This window comes from Rhinolophus ferrumequinum, chromosome 16, assembly GCF_004115265.2.
Source record: "Rhinolophus ferrumequinum isolate MPI-CBG mRhiFer1 chromosome 16, mRhiFer1_v1.p, whole genome shotgun sequence".
In the NCBI taxonomy this organism is placed as follows: domain Eukaryota; kingdom Metazoa; phylum Chordata; class Mammalia; order Chiroptera; family Rhinolophidae; genus Rhinolophus; species Rhinolophus ferrumequinum.
This window is the reverse complement of record NC_046299.1, coordinates 54,331-71,197: the sequence shown is the minus strand read 5'-3', so window position 1 is coordinate 71,197 and position 16,867 is coordinate 54,331. Positions and strand designations below refer to the sequence as shown.

Genomic DNA, 16,867 nt, shown 5'->3' with positions numbered 1-16,867 from the left:
TTTTGAAAGTGTTTTGTTCTTTCTTTTCTTTTCCTTCTACCCGTCAAAACTTAATGACTCTGTTTACTATACACTTACCATGAATTCCAGTTTCAATGCTTCTGTGTACTTCGGCCTTGTATGCCTGACACTGTGACTTGGGAGAGGTTCTGTATCTGTATGGGATCCCCCCCTGCTCCAACTTAATTTACATAACATGCAAAGGTGGCCATACCCAGTTTAACTGCACCTTCCCCCACCCCAACAGACAAAGCCAAATGCAATAGAAGATTCCATTACAGGCCAAAGCAATTTACTTCCTGGTTAGAAAATATAAAACTTCAAATGAAACAAAGACTCAAAGCAGTAGTCTCCAGCCGACTCTGCCCTCCTCTTACTTTAATAAATCTTCCTTCTGTATTTCTACCTGCCTTGTGAATTTTTCACAATCCACGAGCTAACAACTTCACTATTGATCCGATGTTCAGAGAATTGAACAGCACAACCTGACACAGTCGGCATATAATTGATGTTGGCTTGCATAAATCCTACTCCAGACAAGCACATGAAAACATAACGTTAATCCTCCTCGTCCAACCAGAATCAAAGGGAGGTAGTCCCCCATCCCCCGTTCTGACCTATGTGTTGGTGACCCTGGACTTTATTTACTGATGTGGGCAAAAAAGTGGTGCTGTAATCAACCTAACTGAAAGTGACTTCATGAATTCCTAACTTGGCGGGTCATGGGAGGTAGTCACTTCTTAGGCTTGTAACTTCTTTACTAAGAGGTTCAACTTCACCTCAAGCCAGCCCCTGTCCACAATTCTTGTGTATGTAGGTTAGCACACCTTTGAAATGCCAGAGCGATCCTCTGTTCAGACTCCTCAGAGGTGTAACCGCCCTCAAGAGAGCACATGATCTTGACCTCCATTTAAAGTTCCTATATGCCCTCCTTAATTCTAAATGCATGAAAGAAGCTGCACACTGTCGTTCTCGGATGCACTTTTCTCAGCCTGTTGAGATCTTGCTTCCAGGTGTATCCTCTGTTTAGCTCAAATACATTTTTATAAAAATTCTCTACAGGTTGGGGTGTTCTTATGTAAACACCGACAGATGCCAGCAGTGTTTACAGAGCCAGGTATTGTCGGGCCTGGATGAAGCTTCTAAGATGCAATCACTACAGGAGTTAGCCTTTGAAGTGACAGCAAACAGCAGGTAATAATAAACTAGCACGTCGGGCCAGAAGAAAAGGCACTGGGTGGTTGGTCACCCTCCCTTTCAACGGTGCATTATAAAAGCTCTGCCTTTCTGCAGAAGTGTCCCCAGAACTTGGCAGAGCCCGCAACGGTGCCATGTCTGCCCTGAGCGTCACAGTGGCCCTGCTGGTGTGGATGGCCAGCCTGCTGGTCTTCTCCATCTGGAAGCAGGTCTACAGCAGCCGGAAACTGCCCCCCGGTCCCTTCCCACTGCCCATAATTGGCAACATGTTCCAGATTGAAATCAGTAATATGCCCAAATCCTTCAGCAAGGTAAGAGAAATACTGTTCATTTGGTAGAGGAGAATTTGGGAATTAGATGTAATATATGTGCATTGTCCCCATTGTCAGACAAATTGTTCTGAATTAACAGTAGCATCCAAGAGTGATATTCAGAATGTGTACTAATGGTCCAGCTTGGGCGTGGAGTCCTCAAATGGGCATTGGCCCTGGCCAGCCCTGGGGGGCCCTGCTGCAGCTGAGTGTCAACTGCCTTGTCATTGGATGGCTTGTGTGGCTGCGGCTGATGTTGCCCCTGCGATACGAGGGCCCGGCATTCACACCAGATACACACCTCCTGGGTGTCACTCACAGTCCTCTGAGTATGTCCAAGAACAGAGTAAAAAGTGAAGTGTGTGTTTGACATACCGGCCTGCTACTTCCTCCTACGTCGGGAGCATGAATGAGCTAACAAACGTAAAAATTAAATGAGTTGATAAATCTATTAAATGAGTTAATACCTTAGAGAATGCCACAAGGCACAGGGCAGGCTTGGAAAGTGTTTGAGTTAAGGGAGGTGTTGACGGTGCTTTATGTGCCACGGAGGATGGGCTCACAGGGGTCAGGATGGTGCTGGGTCTGGGTCCTCCTGCAGTGCACTGGGGCCCAGGACCTTGACTGGGGACCGCAAATAGTGAAGGTAACAGGACAGATGTCGGCAAAGTGGCCTCAGGGGAGGGACGAGGAAGCTGGCCCACCAGGAGGGGTACTAGCCACACCCAGGTGAGTGTGGCCAGCTGTGCCGGGGTGCAGGTGCACAGGAGCAAGGCTTCCTTTAGAAGAAAGCCATCTGGGGAAGATCCTCTCAAGTCAGGCTTGACAAGGACAGTCTTTTCCCAGATCCCTCTGGGTTCTCTTGGTCCACAGCAATGGCTTTGGGGGTCCTCTTGTCCCCGGGGCCCCGGTGGCCTCACTCTCTGCTTGCTGGTCTGCAGATGGCAGAGCAGTATGGGCCAGTGTTTACCTTGCACCTGGGCTCCTTTCGCATAGTGGTCCTGCATGGCTACCAGGCTGTGAGGGAGGCGCTGCTACAACACAAGGACCACTTTTCCGGCCGAGCGGAATTCTTCATGATGCATCAGCACAAGGACAAAGGTACCTCCCTGTCGTGCGGGAGACCCTGCTCGCTGCGCCATTTGTCACGCGGGGCGGCCTGCGGGGTCTCTGGTCCCACTCCCCACACAAGAACGCAGGATATGGCTAGGCCAAAAAGGAACACCCACGGAGCCATAGGTAGGGAAGTCAAACCACTATGGTCTCACTGGAGGCTGGGTTTACACGACGTGCGACCTGCTGTCCGCTTTGCTGCCAACCGACCGACTCTCCTCCACTCTCCTCCACTCTCCTTCAGTCTCCTCCTCTCTCCTCTACTTCCCTCCGTAGCCGCGGCAGTTATATCAGTGGCCAATGGCTCAATGGTTACAGCTGACGGCCAACCAGCCACAGCTGATGGCCATCTATTACCTGAGCCAGCACCTTTCTATGTGAGGCCGAGAGCCTGGAAACTGCTTTTTGGGGCTCTGTCCCCACACTCCCTCTTCTTGGTGCCGAGCTGGGTGCATGGGCCTGGCAGGTGCTGAAACGACAGCAGTAAGCCGCATAGTAAAGGCAGAAAGGTAAAGAGATGCTCAGATGATTCAGGTGATGGTTGGTGCATTCATTCATTCAGTCATCACTCAGTGTGTGTATTCGCGAAAACTTCTATGTGAGGTTGTACCCCAAACGACTAGGACCTCCAGCACCCACACTCTGACCCGCAGGACAGACATTTTAGCAGAGAAATACGACAGATGGCAAGTGATGCTTGTGAAGGATGAGCATGCCTTCCTTGGGCAGACCTTCCAGCCTGCGGGCCCTCAGCCTCCTCTGATCTTGGGAGCACTTCCCGCTCAAGGCTTCAATGGCCACTGAGGTCCCCTCCCAAATGATGGGCACCGAAATCTGCTGGATTCTGAGCAGGTCCGCAGGGCTTTGCTCAGCTGCAGTCTGTGTTCTCCATTGAGGGGCCAACAATATCCACCAGGGGGTGTTCTCAGACCAGGAAGGGGGTGCTGAGTGCAGTCCCAGACCAGAATGAGACTTCCAGGGGTGCCATCTCACCTCTCTGTCTTGTGCACCCCATGTCTCCACAGCCCTGAGTCCCCTCATCCAGAAAACGCACCTGTCACCTCCTGCAGGGGGAAGAGGGCTGGGGTCTTGGGGTTTAACTGGTCCTTGTCTGAGAACTCTGACCCCAGGCCCCGCCTTCTGTGTCTCCTGGGATGTTCTGGAGCTCATATGGGCACCTGCTTAGTGGGGGCTCCTTCCTTCAGCTCTCGCCTCCAAATGCTCATTGCCCCCACCTGCTGCTCCCCCCCCCATCCTCTGACTGCCCCTGCTTATTTTTCAGGTGTTCACTGTTGCTTTAAGTTTTAGGGTGATGCCAAAGCAGATTAGGAATAAACACAGTGTCTCGTCCACCCTACAAAACCTGGATGCCTTTAGTTCTTCCTAAATCAATTTTGGTGACAAGCCTCAAGAAAACCTTCATCCATTTTACGTAAAAATTTCAAAACGATGCAGTTACAGTTGGGCACAGTGTTCTCATGGTGTTCTTGCCTTAGTTTTCCAGTCTACGTCTCCAAGGTTACATTCTGTCACAATCAATGGCCTTGGATTTTCCCTCTTGGACATTGTGGATTTGTTTTACTTTTTTGGGTTTTACTCAAGCAGCTCTTGTCCTCGTTCCAGAGAGCACTTATCTGCCATCTGGTCCAAGTCACGGGCCCCTGGATACAGCCAGGCAGGGCCCAGCACCCACATTCCACAGGCTACACTTACGGGGGCTTCACCTGGGGGCTCCAAAGCCCTGTTTTCACATATCCCACCTGGCCCAGAGCTGACCCTGACCATCTGCCGGGCCCTGGACATGGGACATATCTGTACCCCAGGGACAGTGACATGAATGTTCATTGCTAGCATCATATTGTGCCAAAAGAACTGTACCCACCACTCAGTCTTCATAAAACATGGAGACAGAAGCCACTGTTGGCTCCGTTTCAGCCTGTTAGGGGTCCCAAACAATGCTGGCTCCTCTGGGTTCTCTCTCTGTGTCTATCTGTCTCTGTCTCCCTGTATCTCTGTGTCTCTGTCTTTGTTTCTTTCTGTGTCTGTTTCTGCCTGTCTCTCCGTGTGTCTCTGTATTTGTCTCTCTCTCTCTGTGTCTCTCCTCAAATTTTTCTCCATCTTCCATCTGTACCTTGCTACACCACTCATCTCTGTGACATTTTAAATCACCTGCCCCCTAGCCCACTGCCCTCAGTGGCTGGCCTCCTGCCTCCTGGGCGACACTCTGGTCCCCACACCCCCTTCTTGGATCACCCAGCCAGTTGATCCCTTGGAAACTTCGTGTTTGGGTCCCATGTCCCCAGGCCCACACCCTGGCAACCAGGACTCTGCCCAGTGTCCACGCGGTGCACCACGCAAAGTCCCCCAGAATATGTGGCTCAGACACACGGAGTGGAACCCAGGACCGCATTGGGCGGGCCCCTGTGTTGAACTTGGTACAGGGCCACAGGCCCCTGTCCCAGACCTGTCAGATGTAGTTCCCGAGCTGGGGGCCTGTGACCCTGACACTGTAGCAAGGATACTTTGTGAAGCCACAGAGCTGCGACTGGAGATATTTGTGGCGTAAGGGTTAAAAACCGATGACAACAGAATGGCTTTCCAGGAATTTCGTCAGCAGACAGGAAAAATCTGGGAAGCGTAGTCCATTTCACTCGGGGGAGCAGGCAAAGTGGAAAAGGAGCGACACTGAGTTGCTGGAGTGAACGCGAGGGCTCCCGAGGGGGTGGGTGTAAGCGGGACGGGGACAGGAACCGCAGGCCGAGGCGGGCAGGTGGCTCCGCGTCCTATCCCGCGCGTGCCTCGCTGCCGCCCCCTGGCGCCCGCTCTGCGTGGTGGCAGCAACTGCTCTGCCGTTCCCTCTTCCTTAGGTATAATTTTCAATGATGGCCCGACCTGGAAGGACATCCGGCGGTTTTCCCTGACGACCCTGCGTGACTTCGGGATGGGGAAGGAGGGCAACGAGCACCGGATCCAGAAGGAGGCCCAGTTCCTGCTGGAGGCGCTCCGGCAGACCCAGGGTGCGTGTGGCTGCCTGGCCTCCCGAGTCCCCGCGCCCCGCCCTGGCTGGGCTCCCCCCATCCGGGGGGACAGCCCGCGGGAAGGCGTGTTTACCCTCGGACACCGCTTCACGGCTCCGTGAATAACCGAAAAGTGAAGAAGTCCGAGTGGGTTCCAAGATCCCAATCTCTTGGGAATTGTCGCGGTTTTCAGGGCGTCTCCTCCCAGGCGCGGGTGCGTATTCGCCCACAGACCAAGGGGCCACCCTGTCATCTCGCACCTGTCTTCCAGGCCAGCCTTTCAACCCTACCTTCCTCCTCGACTGCGCCCCCTTCAACGTCATTTCTGACATCCTATTCCGCCAGCGCTTTGGCTACCGCGACGAGTTGGGCCTGAGGCTGCGGCGTCTGCTCCACGAGAACTTCTATCTGCTGAGCACCGCCTGGCTGCAGGTGAAGGCACCGCGCTGGTCGTGAGTCTGTGCTCACCTTCCACCCAGAGTTTACCTTAGAAAAGGGAGAAGGGAAATCCGGGTTATGTGGGCAGACAGGCCTGCAGGAGCCAGGACTCCTGCTGCGAGCATTTTTTCTGGGGGTGCCCACTGGCCCCTTGCTTCCCCTGGACACTTACCGTTTCACTCTGTAAAATGAGTCCCCACCAGATACATTCACATTCCCCACAGAACTCACCCCACCTAATAGAAGAGTGCCCCAAGAGATACCGTGGGCCCAAATACTATAAATAATACAATACCCACAGCCATACGTTTAGATTTGGAGAAATTTACTAGTTTAGTACACAAAATTATGTTGCATCCAGGGAAAAAACAAACATATATAGTAAGATCTCTCTCTCTCTCTCTTTCCAGATTTATAATATTTTTCCAACCTATGTACACTACCTGCCTGGAAGCCATAGAAAAGTAATGAAAACTGTGTCTGAAATAAAAAACTATGTTTTAGAAAGAGTGAAGGAGCACCATAAGTCACTGGACCCCAACTGCCCCCAAGACTTCATCGATTGCCTGCTCATAGAGATGGAGAAGGTACCCTTGCCACACAGCCTGTAAAGCCAAGTGCAGCTGTTAGGAGATGGAGGTGGGGGGCAGGTTGATATTATAACCTGCACTGCTGGTGCCCAAGCTGCCTTCACTGGGCACATTGTGATTCTTTTAGTTTCACACAAGCGCACTGCCTTCAGCACAACCACCACACGCTGCTCCCACACCAGTCGACAGCCTGCCTGCCTGACCTTCACCACCACTGCACTGGCCACCACACTGCTCAACAGGACAGTCTTTCTTGGGGAACAGTCAGAGGCTGTTCAGTGGGACCGGGTTTGTGGGTCCCTCACATTGGCTGCCTCCAGTCCTTGCTTCCTAACCACGGCCATGTCCCATATGAGGAGAGGCCCTCAGCATTCCTCATCAGTTCATAAACCCCAATTTGGACCCAGGTCCCAGGCCTACCCAGCATCTGCCTGAGCCTCTCAGGCCCCCAGCTCAGGTTGGTGAAGCCTCTCCTTCTTCCTTTGATGTCACTGGTGGCTCTAACACAGCATGTGACTCCACATCTGATTTCCCTAGATGACGGCCTGTGGGTATCTGAGAAACCCGTCCAGCAGTTGGGCCCCTCACTGCCCTTCCAGGTATCTGGGTCCCAGGGACATCCCTCCCTCCTGGGACCCAAAGGAACTGGTTGTGGTGGCTGAAGGTGGCTGAGTGCAGCTCCTGAGACTCTTGGGTTGTTAGCAGAGGCCCCACAGCTCAGCCCTGGACTACAGGAGGTCATAGCATAGGACCAGGAAGAGCCTCACCCCCAAGATGGCCCCCAAGGCTATGGAAGGGGCACAGTCCCTTCTGTGGCTAGTGTTCTGGGAGCCAGGGTATCTCTGGCTGCTCGACGGAGATGACTGTGTCTCCACAGGACAGCCTGTGCACACCTGCCCCTCCTCCCTGTGGAGCTGGCAGTGCTGCCGGGCTCTCTGCTGTGGGGGACACAAGGGTCTGTTTCTTTTTCACCGGAAAATGTCCCTTTATCAACTTCCTGTCTGTCTCTAACATCTTCAGGAAAAACACAGTGCAGAGCCTGTGTACACCTTGGACAGCATTGCTGTGACCGTGGCCGACCTTTTGTTTGCGGGGACAGTGACCACCAGCACCACTCTGAGATACGGGCTCCTGATTCTCATGAAGTACCCAGATGTCGCAGGTATGTCAAGTGACAGACAAGGATGCCTGGGCTGTGTGGCTATCATACCTGAACGGTCAGCCTAGAGTGTTTGGGCTTCAGCTTTCTGTCTGCAAAGTGGGAAACTGGCATTGCTTGTTAACCCTTGCAGGAGTGGCACTTGGGATTGATGGGCAAGTTCTTTGAGGGGAAATGCGCTTGTACATGACCTTGGCTTCTGCCCCACCCTCGCCCTTACCCTACCATGGTGCTGGCACCTGCGACTCAGGCGACCCCAGATGCAGCAGAGGTGCCCACCATCCCAGGGACCCTGGCAGCACCGCCCACAACTTCTGTGACACCGGCAGCAGCACAAGAATAAACACAGAAAGGTACCTGCGGCACCTCTGGCAGAGGCAGTGAAGGGTGGAAAGTGCAGGCTGTCAGAGCGGGAGACAACTCAGGTAGGAAAAATCAAAAACGTGTGCTATGGCTCCACCTACTGGAAAATAGAAGAAAGGCCTGTAATGATCAACCTGTTGAACTCAGAATCAAAGTAGAAAAAGCCTTACCTAAAAAAGAGTAGTGTTTGCTACTGCAAATGCAGGGCAGAGGGACAACCCTTCCACCACCATGATAAACCTTGGTAACATAATATTACAGAAAGTGTCAATTCTCCAGAAACCAAACTGAAAATCACAGAAGATTGTGATCTAACTGGTAGCAAATTCAACATATCTGTCATGAAGAAACTCAACAAGCTGCAAGAAAACTCAGAAAGACCATTCAATGAGCTCAGGAAAAATTGAGGAGGACACAAGTAAATGGAAAGATATCCTGTGTTCATAGATTGGAAGAATTAACATTGTTAAAATGTTCATACTACCTAAAGCAATCTACAGATTCAATGCAATCCATATCAAAATCCGAATGTCATTTTTCACAGATACAGAACAAAAAATCCTAACATTTGTATGGAAACAAAAAAGACCCCAAATAGCCAAAGCAATCCAGAGAAAAAAATAACAAAGCCGAAGGTATCACACTTCCTGATTTCTAACTATACTACAAAGCTGTAGTAACCAAAACAGTGTAGTCCTGACAGAAAAACAGATACACAGATAAATGGAACAGAATCAAGAGCCCAGAAATAAATCCACACATATATGGACAAATAATATACAACAAAGGAGCCAAGAAGATACCATGGAGAAACGACAGTCTCTTCAGTAAATAGTGTTGGGAAAACTGGACCACTACATGTGAAAGAATGAAACTAGACCACTATCTTCCACTAAAGTTACCTCAAAATGGATTAAAGACGTGAACATAAAACTTGAAACAATAAAATATACAAAAGAAAACATAGGTGGTGGTAAGCTCATTGACACTGGTCTTGGTGATGTTTTTGTAGATTTGACTCTAATAATTCAAACAGGCAAGGGAAACAAAAATAGAAATAAACAAATAAGACTACATCAACTCAAAAGCTTCAGCACAGCAAAGAAAACCATCAACAAAATGAAAAGACAACCTACTAAATGGAAAAAGATAGTTGCAAATCAGACATCTGATAAAGGGTCAATATCTAAAATATATAAAGAACTCATACAACTCAACAACAACAAACAAACAACCTGATTTAAAAATGGGCAGAAGATCTGAACAGACATTTTTTCAAAGAGGACGTACAGATAACCAACAGGCACATGAAAGATATTCAACATCACTAATAATCAAGTAAATGCAAATCAAAACCACAATGAGATTCGCACCTCTTAGGATGGCTATTACCCAAAAGACAAGAAATAACTAGTGTTGGTGAGGATGTGGAGAAAAGGGAACCCTTGTGCACTGTTGGTGGGAATGCAGATTGGTGCAGCTGCCATGGAAAACAGTATAGAGAGACCTCAAAAAATTAAAAATCTAACTACCATATGATCCAGCTACCACACTTCTGGGTATTTATCTGAAGAATATTAAAATGGGGCTGGCCCGGTGGCTCAAGCGGTTGGAGCACCGTGCTCCTAACGCCAACACCGCCAGTTCGATTCCCACATGGGCCAGTGAGCTGAGCCCTCTACAGCTAAGACTGTGAACAATTGCTCTCCCTAGAGCTGGGCTGCTGTGAGCAGCCGGAGGTCGGTGTGAGCCGCTGTGTGCTGACATGTGTGCTACTGTGAGTGGCTGTGCTAGCAGTCGTGAGCGGCTGTCAGCTGACGAGAGCTACCGTGAGCTGCTGTGAACAGCTGACCAATGACCGGTGACCGACTGCCTCAGCTGGGTGGAGTGCAAGGCTCATAATATCAGCATGGACCAGGGAGCTGCGCTCTACAACTAGACTGAGAAACAATGGCTTAAAAACCATGGATGGGGCCGGCCCAGTGGCTGAGGCGGTTAGAGCTCCATGCTCCTAACTCAGAAGGCTGCCAGTTCGATTCCCACATGGGCCAGTAGGCTCTCAACCACAAGGTTGCCAATTCAATTCCTTGAGTCCCGCAAGGGATGGTGGGCAGCGCCTCCTGCAACTAAAATTGAACATGGCACCTTGAGCTGAGCTGCCGCTGAGCTCCCAGATGGCTCAATTTGTTGGAGTGCGTCCTCTCAACCACAAGGTTGCTAGTTTGATTCCTTGACTCCCGCAAGGGATGGTGGGCTGCGCCCCCTACAACTAGCAACAGCAACTGAACCTGGAGCTGAGCTGCGCCCTCCACAACTAAGACTGAAAGGACAACAACTTGAAGCTAAACGGCACCCTCCACAACTAAGATTGACAAGACAACAACTTGACTTGGAAAACAGTCCTGGTAGTACACACTGTTCCCCAATAAAGTCCTGTTCCCCTTCCCCAATAAAATTTAAAAAAAAAAAATGGGGAAGGGTAGGGCGGGGAAAGAATATTAAAATGTTAATTGAAAAAAATATATGCATCTCTACATTAATTGCAGCATTATTTACAACAACCAAGATATGGAAATAACCTAGGTGTCCATCAGTGGCTGGATGGATAAAGAAGATGGAATGGAATATTATTAAGCCATAAAAAGGATGTAATCTTGCCATTTGCAACAACATGGGTGGACCTTTAAGTTACTATATATCAAGTGAACTAAGTCAGATGGAAAAAGATGGACAAATACCATATGATTTCTCATATGTGGAATATTAAAAAACAGAACAAATGAACTCATAAAAACAGTCCAAAGATCCATGGTTACCAGAGGGAAAAGGGGGTGGAGGGAGGGTGAAGTGGGTAAAGGGAGTCAATTGTATGGTGATGGTGCAAAGTATACTTTTGGTGGTGAGCACAACATATAGATGGCGATTTTTAATGTTGTACATCAAAAACTTAAATAATGCTATAAAACAATGTTACCTCAGTAAAAGATAAAAAGATAATGGAGGCCAAAACATGCTGTAGACTATAGCGTCATAGAGCTTAGCTCTTAGTGGCATTTATGGAGCGGTTATCCAACAGTCCAGAGTAGCTGGGGCACCCCAAAGCACTGCTCAGAGTGCTTCATAAACATCTGTTGCGTGACCAGATGGATGGATGGATGTTGAGTAAGCCTGGACTCAATCCTTTACATCTGTCCATTTATATCTTGGCAGAGAAACTTCACGAGGAAATTGATAGGGTGATTGGGCCAAGCCGCCTCCCTGCCATCAAGGACAGGCTGGAGATGCCCTACATGGATGCCGTGGTGCATGAGATTATGCGGTTCATCAACCTCGTGCCTTTGAACGTGTACCACAAAGCCACCCGTGACACGGTGTTCAGAGGATACGAGATCCCCAAGGTCAGATGTGTGCCTAGACTGCACTCCCTGAGCACCATTCTAGCAGCTGTGCAGGAATCCTGCCAGGGCACATTATGGGGGATCCAAAGGAACCTCCTTATGGCAGATGTGGCCGAATGGTGGGGGCTGGGCCAGCAGAGTGCTGCCTCCCCAGCAATCCTCACATGGACCCAGTGAGCACAGAAACAGAGGAAATACAGATAAGGGACTCATCAGATAGTGCCAGGGCCTTGTGGTGTATTCTGACACCAGAAACCAACAACAGTAATATCCAGCTCTGGAGTAACTCTTCTGAAAAGATCAGAACTCTCATCACTATTTTGCCCTGACCGCTGACGGCTTTCTGTCTCATCCTTAAGCAAACACCTTCCCCGACTGGAATCAAATTATCTGTGTCAGGTAAAATTCAAGACAACTGGCTTCCACATCGAAGGCCATGGTTTGCTAACTTGACTGTTTTTCCTTCTAGGGCACAATCATAATTCCGACACTGGACTCCCTCTTGTATGACAAACAAGAATTCCCTGATCCAGAGCAGTTTAAGCCAGAGCACTTTCTGAATGAAAATGGAAAGTTCAAGTACAGTGACCATTTCAAGGCATTTTCCGCAGGTAAGAAGAGTTCAAATGTAGCACCTTCCTCAGGGATTTGTCCCAAATTCCTGCCCTCTGCTCCATGTGTGATCTGCCATCATTCCACACCTACATCATGTCCCACTTCTCTCACTGACATGACCCAAATGTGTTCTTCCCTGTTCAGAGAGGTTAAGTGACATCTTTTCACCAGAAATACTGGGAGTGAGGTGTTGCGGACGAATTATTCTTCCATACGGTGGATATTTCACTTTCAGGGCTAAAACTCTTTATCTGTTTAATAGGACCTACTGAAAAATCTTTCAAAACTGTATTACCTAATTCTCAATAGGATTACTAGACAAAATCTAACGTTTGGTTATCTGGGCTCATCATAGGCCCATCCAGCCTTCTTTGAGCTGTGACTCAGTGTCCCCCTCTTGGACCATTGGCCTTCTTTCCAGGGTCTTCCCTCTGGTGTGGGTGTGAGGGCCAGGCATATGGCCAACTCGTAACTTTCACACCAATGTTGCAGCGTTGACCTTTTTCCTGTAGGACACTGGGGTGAACTTGAGGTAGGCAGGGACCATTCTCCAATCCAGTATCGGTTTATGCAACCAAGTCCAAGTGACTAAGGTTTGTGAAGGCTGAACCCTGGTTTTCTTATACTGAAATCCACCCTGTGCTTCCTTTCAATGGCAGAGAGGGGTTCATTCTGCATAGGGTGGCATTTTGCCCACAGCCTCCTCCTCCCTGGCTCCTGAGCTGCTGTCTCCAAAAGCTGTGCCAGTGTCTCATGCACACTATTGTCACTCCAGGAAAGCGGGTGTGTGTTGGAGAAGGCCTGGCTCGCATGGAGTTGTTCCTGTTCTTGACCGCCATGTTGCAGCACTTCCGCTTGAAGTCTCTTGTTGACCCGAAGGATATTGACCTCAGCCCTATCGTGAACGGGTTTGGCAGCATTCCACCCCAATACGAATTCTGTGTCATTCCCCGTTCATGAGTGGGAGGCCCGTGCACTCTGAAGGTGGTCAAATGGGCATGCCAGAAGCCGCTTGCTTTGTGCAGAGTACGAGGCTGAGCAGGTTATGTATGCAAAGTGCGACACACTGAAAGCTGTGTGCATGTCCTGAATAAAACGAGTCATATTTCAAAGCCAGCATCTTCCAATCGCTCTCTGACCAACCCCCCCGCCTCTCTCTTGCAGGGATCCTCTGATAACCGTGGGCTCTCCCAGATAACCCAGGGTAATCTCCTCTCAGGACCCTTAATCACATATTCAGAGTCCCATTTGCTGTGTAAGGTAACGTGTTCACAGGCTCTGTGATTAGGATGTGATTGTCACTGGGTCTATAGTTGTACGAACCCATTTTCCACCCCAACCACCATGGGGTGTGACCAAAATCTAACTTGGACAGACTGGCAAATCAGCAAACTGAAGCCAGCTGCCCCTGCCTGAGAGGGGCCCGTCCTCATCATCAGGCCCATGCAGTGGTGATGCTGCTGCCAACAGAAAAATGTAACGCTGCTTCGGGGATTTCAATTTGAGGAATATCTTAGGAAAACTCCGAAGTACTCAAGAGTGATGGAAAATGTTGGGAGGAGAATGAATGCCTTTGAGCATGAACATCTAACTTATCTGGGCAATGGCATTCGGCTGTTAGCAGTCTCAGTTTGACTTCCTGGTCAAACTGTGTATTTACATGCTGATTGACCGAGCCTCAGCGATGACAAGTCTTGTCGTCTCCTCAAGGGTGAGCACTGGCCAGGAAGTACTACTACCTCAGAAAACTGGTCCCAGCTAAAGAAATCCTCCACTGATATGAGCCACATTTGGCAATATGGGAAGAAAAGGGGTCAGCAGGAGTGAGGTGGACAAAGTTCTGTCTACTGTAACAAATTACCAATGTATTTCTTACAGTCTGGAGGCTGGAAGTCCGAGATCAGGGTGCCAGCATGGTGAGGTTCTGGTGAGAGCCCTCTTTTGGGTTGCAGATGGCTGACTTCTTGCTGTACCCTTACATGGTAGAAAAAGAGTTAGCTAGCTGGCCTCTTCTTATAAGGGCACCAATCCCATCACGAGGGCTTCACCCTCATGAAATAATGATCTCCCAATGGCCCCACCTTCTTATACCATCACAGTGTAACATTTATATAGATAGATAGATAGATAGATAGACATAGATATAGAGATAAATAGATAAAGTGAACTGACATCTTGGGGTGCTTAACCATGGAGCTGGGAGGACTGTGGGTGGAGCTGGGCCACCTGTTGACTCTCTAGCCCTAACTTCCTGTTGAACTTTGTGGTAACTTCAGGGGGAGGGATGCTTATAAATAGAACCTGGCCATTATTTTCCTTCTCCACGTGGGAGCCCCTTGGAGCCTCCCAGTGGTGGTTTTCTGTTTCTTTTCCCCTTACCTCCCTCCTCAGTAAACTTTTTCCTTGTGGCTTTCTCTGGAGAATTATTTTTGCCAGTAGAATATATATATATATATACACACACACACACATATATATACATATATATTTTTCATTAAAGGTTATTGGGGTGACAACTGTTAGTCAAGTTACATAGATTTCAGGTGCACAATCCTGTATCACATCATCTACATATCACATTGTGTGTGCACCACCCAGAATCAGTTCGCTTTCCTTCACCATATATTTGATCCAACATCATTTATATTGATGGCTTAGAAGTTATTTTGGTGGATGAGAAAATATTTTAGCATCTTTTTAATGGGTTCAAAGAGAGTTGCTTTCAACAGTTGCTTATTTAAACTACTCCATGATACTGCTACCTCAGCATCCATATTATGTGGCCAAGTGGCCTGCTGTGACCTCAAACTGACAGAAACCCTTCCTGCAAGCCCTAGATAATAGTCCACAGAGTCATAAACTCATGTAGGATCCAGATAGGACTTCCCCAGCAGCCCTTGTGAGTAACAGCACCTCCCTCCCCAGTACCTTCCCCTGCTCTCCTTACCTAAGACCCCTGCAGAGCTTACTTTTTGTTTGAACTGAGCAATCGGGCCGTAGCTCAGGAACCCCAAACCACTTCCACAGTGGACCCTGAAAGGCATGTGCTCCAAGGCCTGCCCCATGCTCTCTGCCTGCACCCTGCCTTGACCTCCCCTGGTGACCCCTTGAGGTCTGCTGTATAGCTCCTCCCAGACCTGTGAGTAATAAACTTCTCTATTTCACTTTTACCTTGTCTTCTGTTGAAAACACAGCATACTATCCCATATTTGGGAATTTACTTTGAAAGTGTTAATTTAACAAAGTCACAACAGTTGGCAATTGGTTTAAGTAGTTTAATAAAATGCAGACACTGATATTTCATCATTCATGCTTTAGCATACAAGGGTAAAAAGTAGACGTAGGTCTATAACCCATTACCACTGTCAAGCGGGGTCTCAGCTCCTGCTCCCCACATAAGAACGCAGGATATGGTGAGACCAAAAAGGAACACCCATGGAGCCATAGATAGGGGAGTCATAGCACTATATTCTCACTGGCAGCTGAGTTGGAGACACAGGAAGCAGGAGCCACATGATCGGCAACCCGCCAGCTGCTTCTCTGCCAATCAGCCTCACTTGCTGACTGCAATCCGCGCCTCTCTGCAACCTGCACTCCACAATCTGCCCTTGCTGGCTTAGCCACGGCAGTTATATCAGTGGCCAATGGCTAACCCGTAACAGCAGACAACCAACTTAGTCACAGCTGATGGCCATCTACTACCTGAGCCAGCACCTTTCCACGTGAGGCCAAGAGCCTAGAAACCGCTCTCTGGCCGAGAAACTGCTCTCTGGGACTCTGGCCCCACAACCATTATCACAACTAAAACAATTAGAGCTAACATTTAATATCATGGAATGTTTTCCCCACTTTCAAATTTCCTCATTCATCGCACAGTCTCTTTCAGGTTTTCAAACTGATTAAATGGGAAACCGGAATTCCACGTGGTTGTCAGGTAAATACAGACATCTCATCCATTACGCGGCAAGTAAACAAAACGTCTTCGGAGGGCTTCTGACGAAGACGCTCGTGGGAAACTAGTCTCGACTTTCAAGGACGTGTCCCCACGGGACTCGGGGAAGTCTTCCTGGTTCCTTCTGCGCGTGTGCGGCCACGCCCACTCACACCCGCTTTCTCCCTGACGTTCCCGCACCTGCCGCTCGGCCGCCTCCGCTCCCGCGCGCCGTGGGTTGGGTCCCGTGTCCTTGAGGCTGGCGCGCGGGTGAAAGCGGAGCCCCGCGGCACTCGGGCACAGAGGGCGGAGGAGGGGTGTCGCCCCACTGGGTGGGAGCGGAAGGTCGGTGGGTGACTGGCGGCGTGACCTGACGCGCGGGTGCTCGGTCGCGGCGCTCGGCCGGCGCGGGGGTCGCAGGTCCCCCGACGCCGGCTGTGCTTCCAGAGGTCGCTTCGTCAGAAGAGGCTTCCCTGTGAAAGGCCGGCACGTGTTCTAGACGCTTCGCGAACTGGGTGGTGAGTCCACGGTGCTGGCGAGGCCGGGTGGGTGTGCGGACAGCGCGAGCGTGGGAGGTCTGCGGTCGGCCACTGAGCGGCCCGGCCCACTTAGTCACCTACGCGACATTCAGTTTGCTCCTCTGGAAACCAGCGTGGTCACGGCTGGTGAAATGCGCCGATTCCCGGAGACCGAGTCTTACTGTGGGGCCGGTGTGTCTGTGGGGTCTCCAGGTGA

At 49.8% G+C, this 16,867-nt stretch overlaps 1 protein-coding gene across 1 annotated transcript; it reads left to right on the top strand.

The window, feature by feature from the left end:
* The first annotated feature begins 1,290 nt into the window (after window positions 1-1,290).
* Window positions 1,291-13,317, top strand: LOC117036334 (cytochrome P450 2E1). Its single transcript, XM_033131158.1, has 9 exons — window positions 1,291-1,508; window positions 2,450-2,609; window positions 5,489-5,638; window positions 5,910-6,070; window positions 6,487-6,663; window positions 7,687-7,828; window positions 11,399-11,586; window positions 12,056-12,197; window positions 12,977-13,317. Exons 1-9 carry the CDS (start codon window positions 1,332-1,334, stop codon window positions 13,159-13,161), a joined length of 1,482 nt encoding a protein of 493 aa, XP_032987049.1. The 5' UTR covers window positions 1,291-1,331; the 3' UTR covers window positions 13,162-13,317.
* The last annotated feature ends 3,550 nt before the right edge of the window (window positions 13,318-16,867 follow it).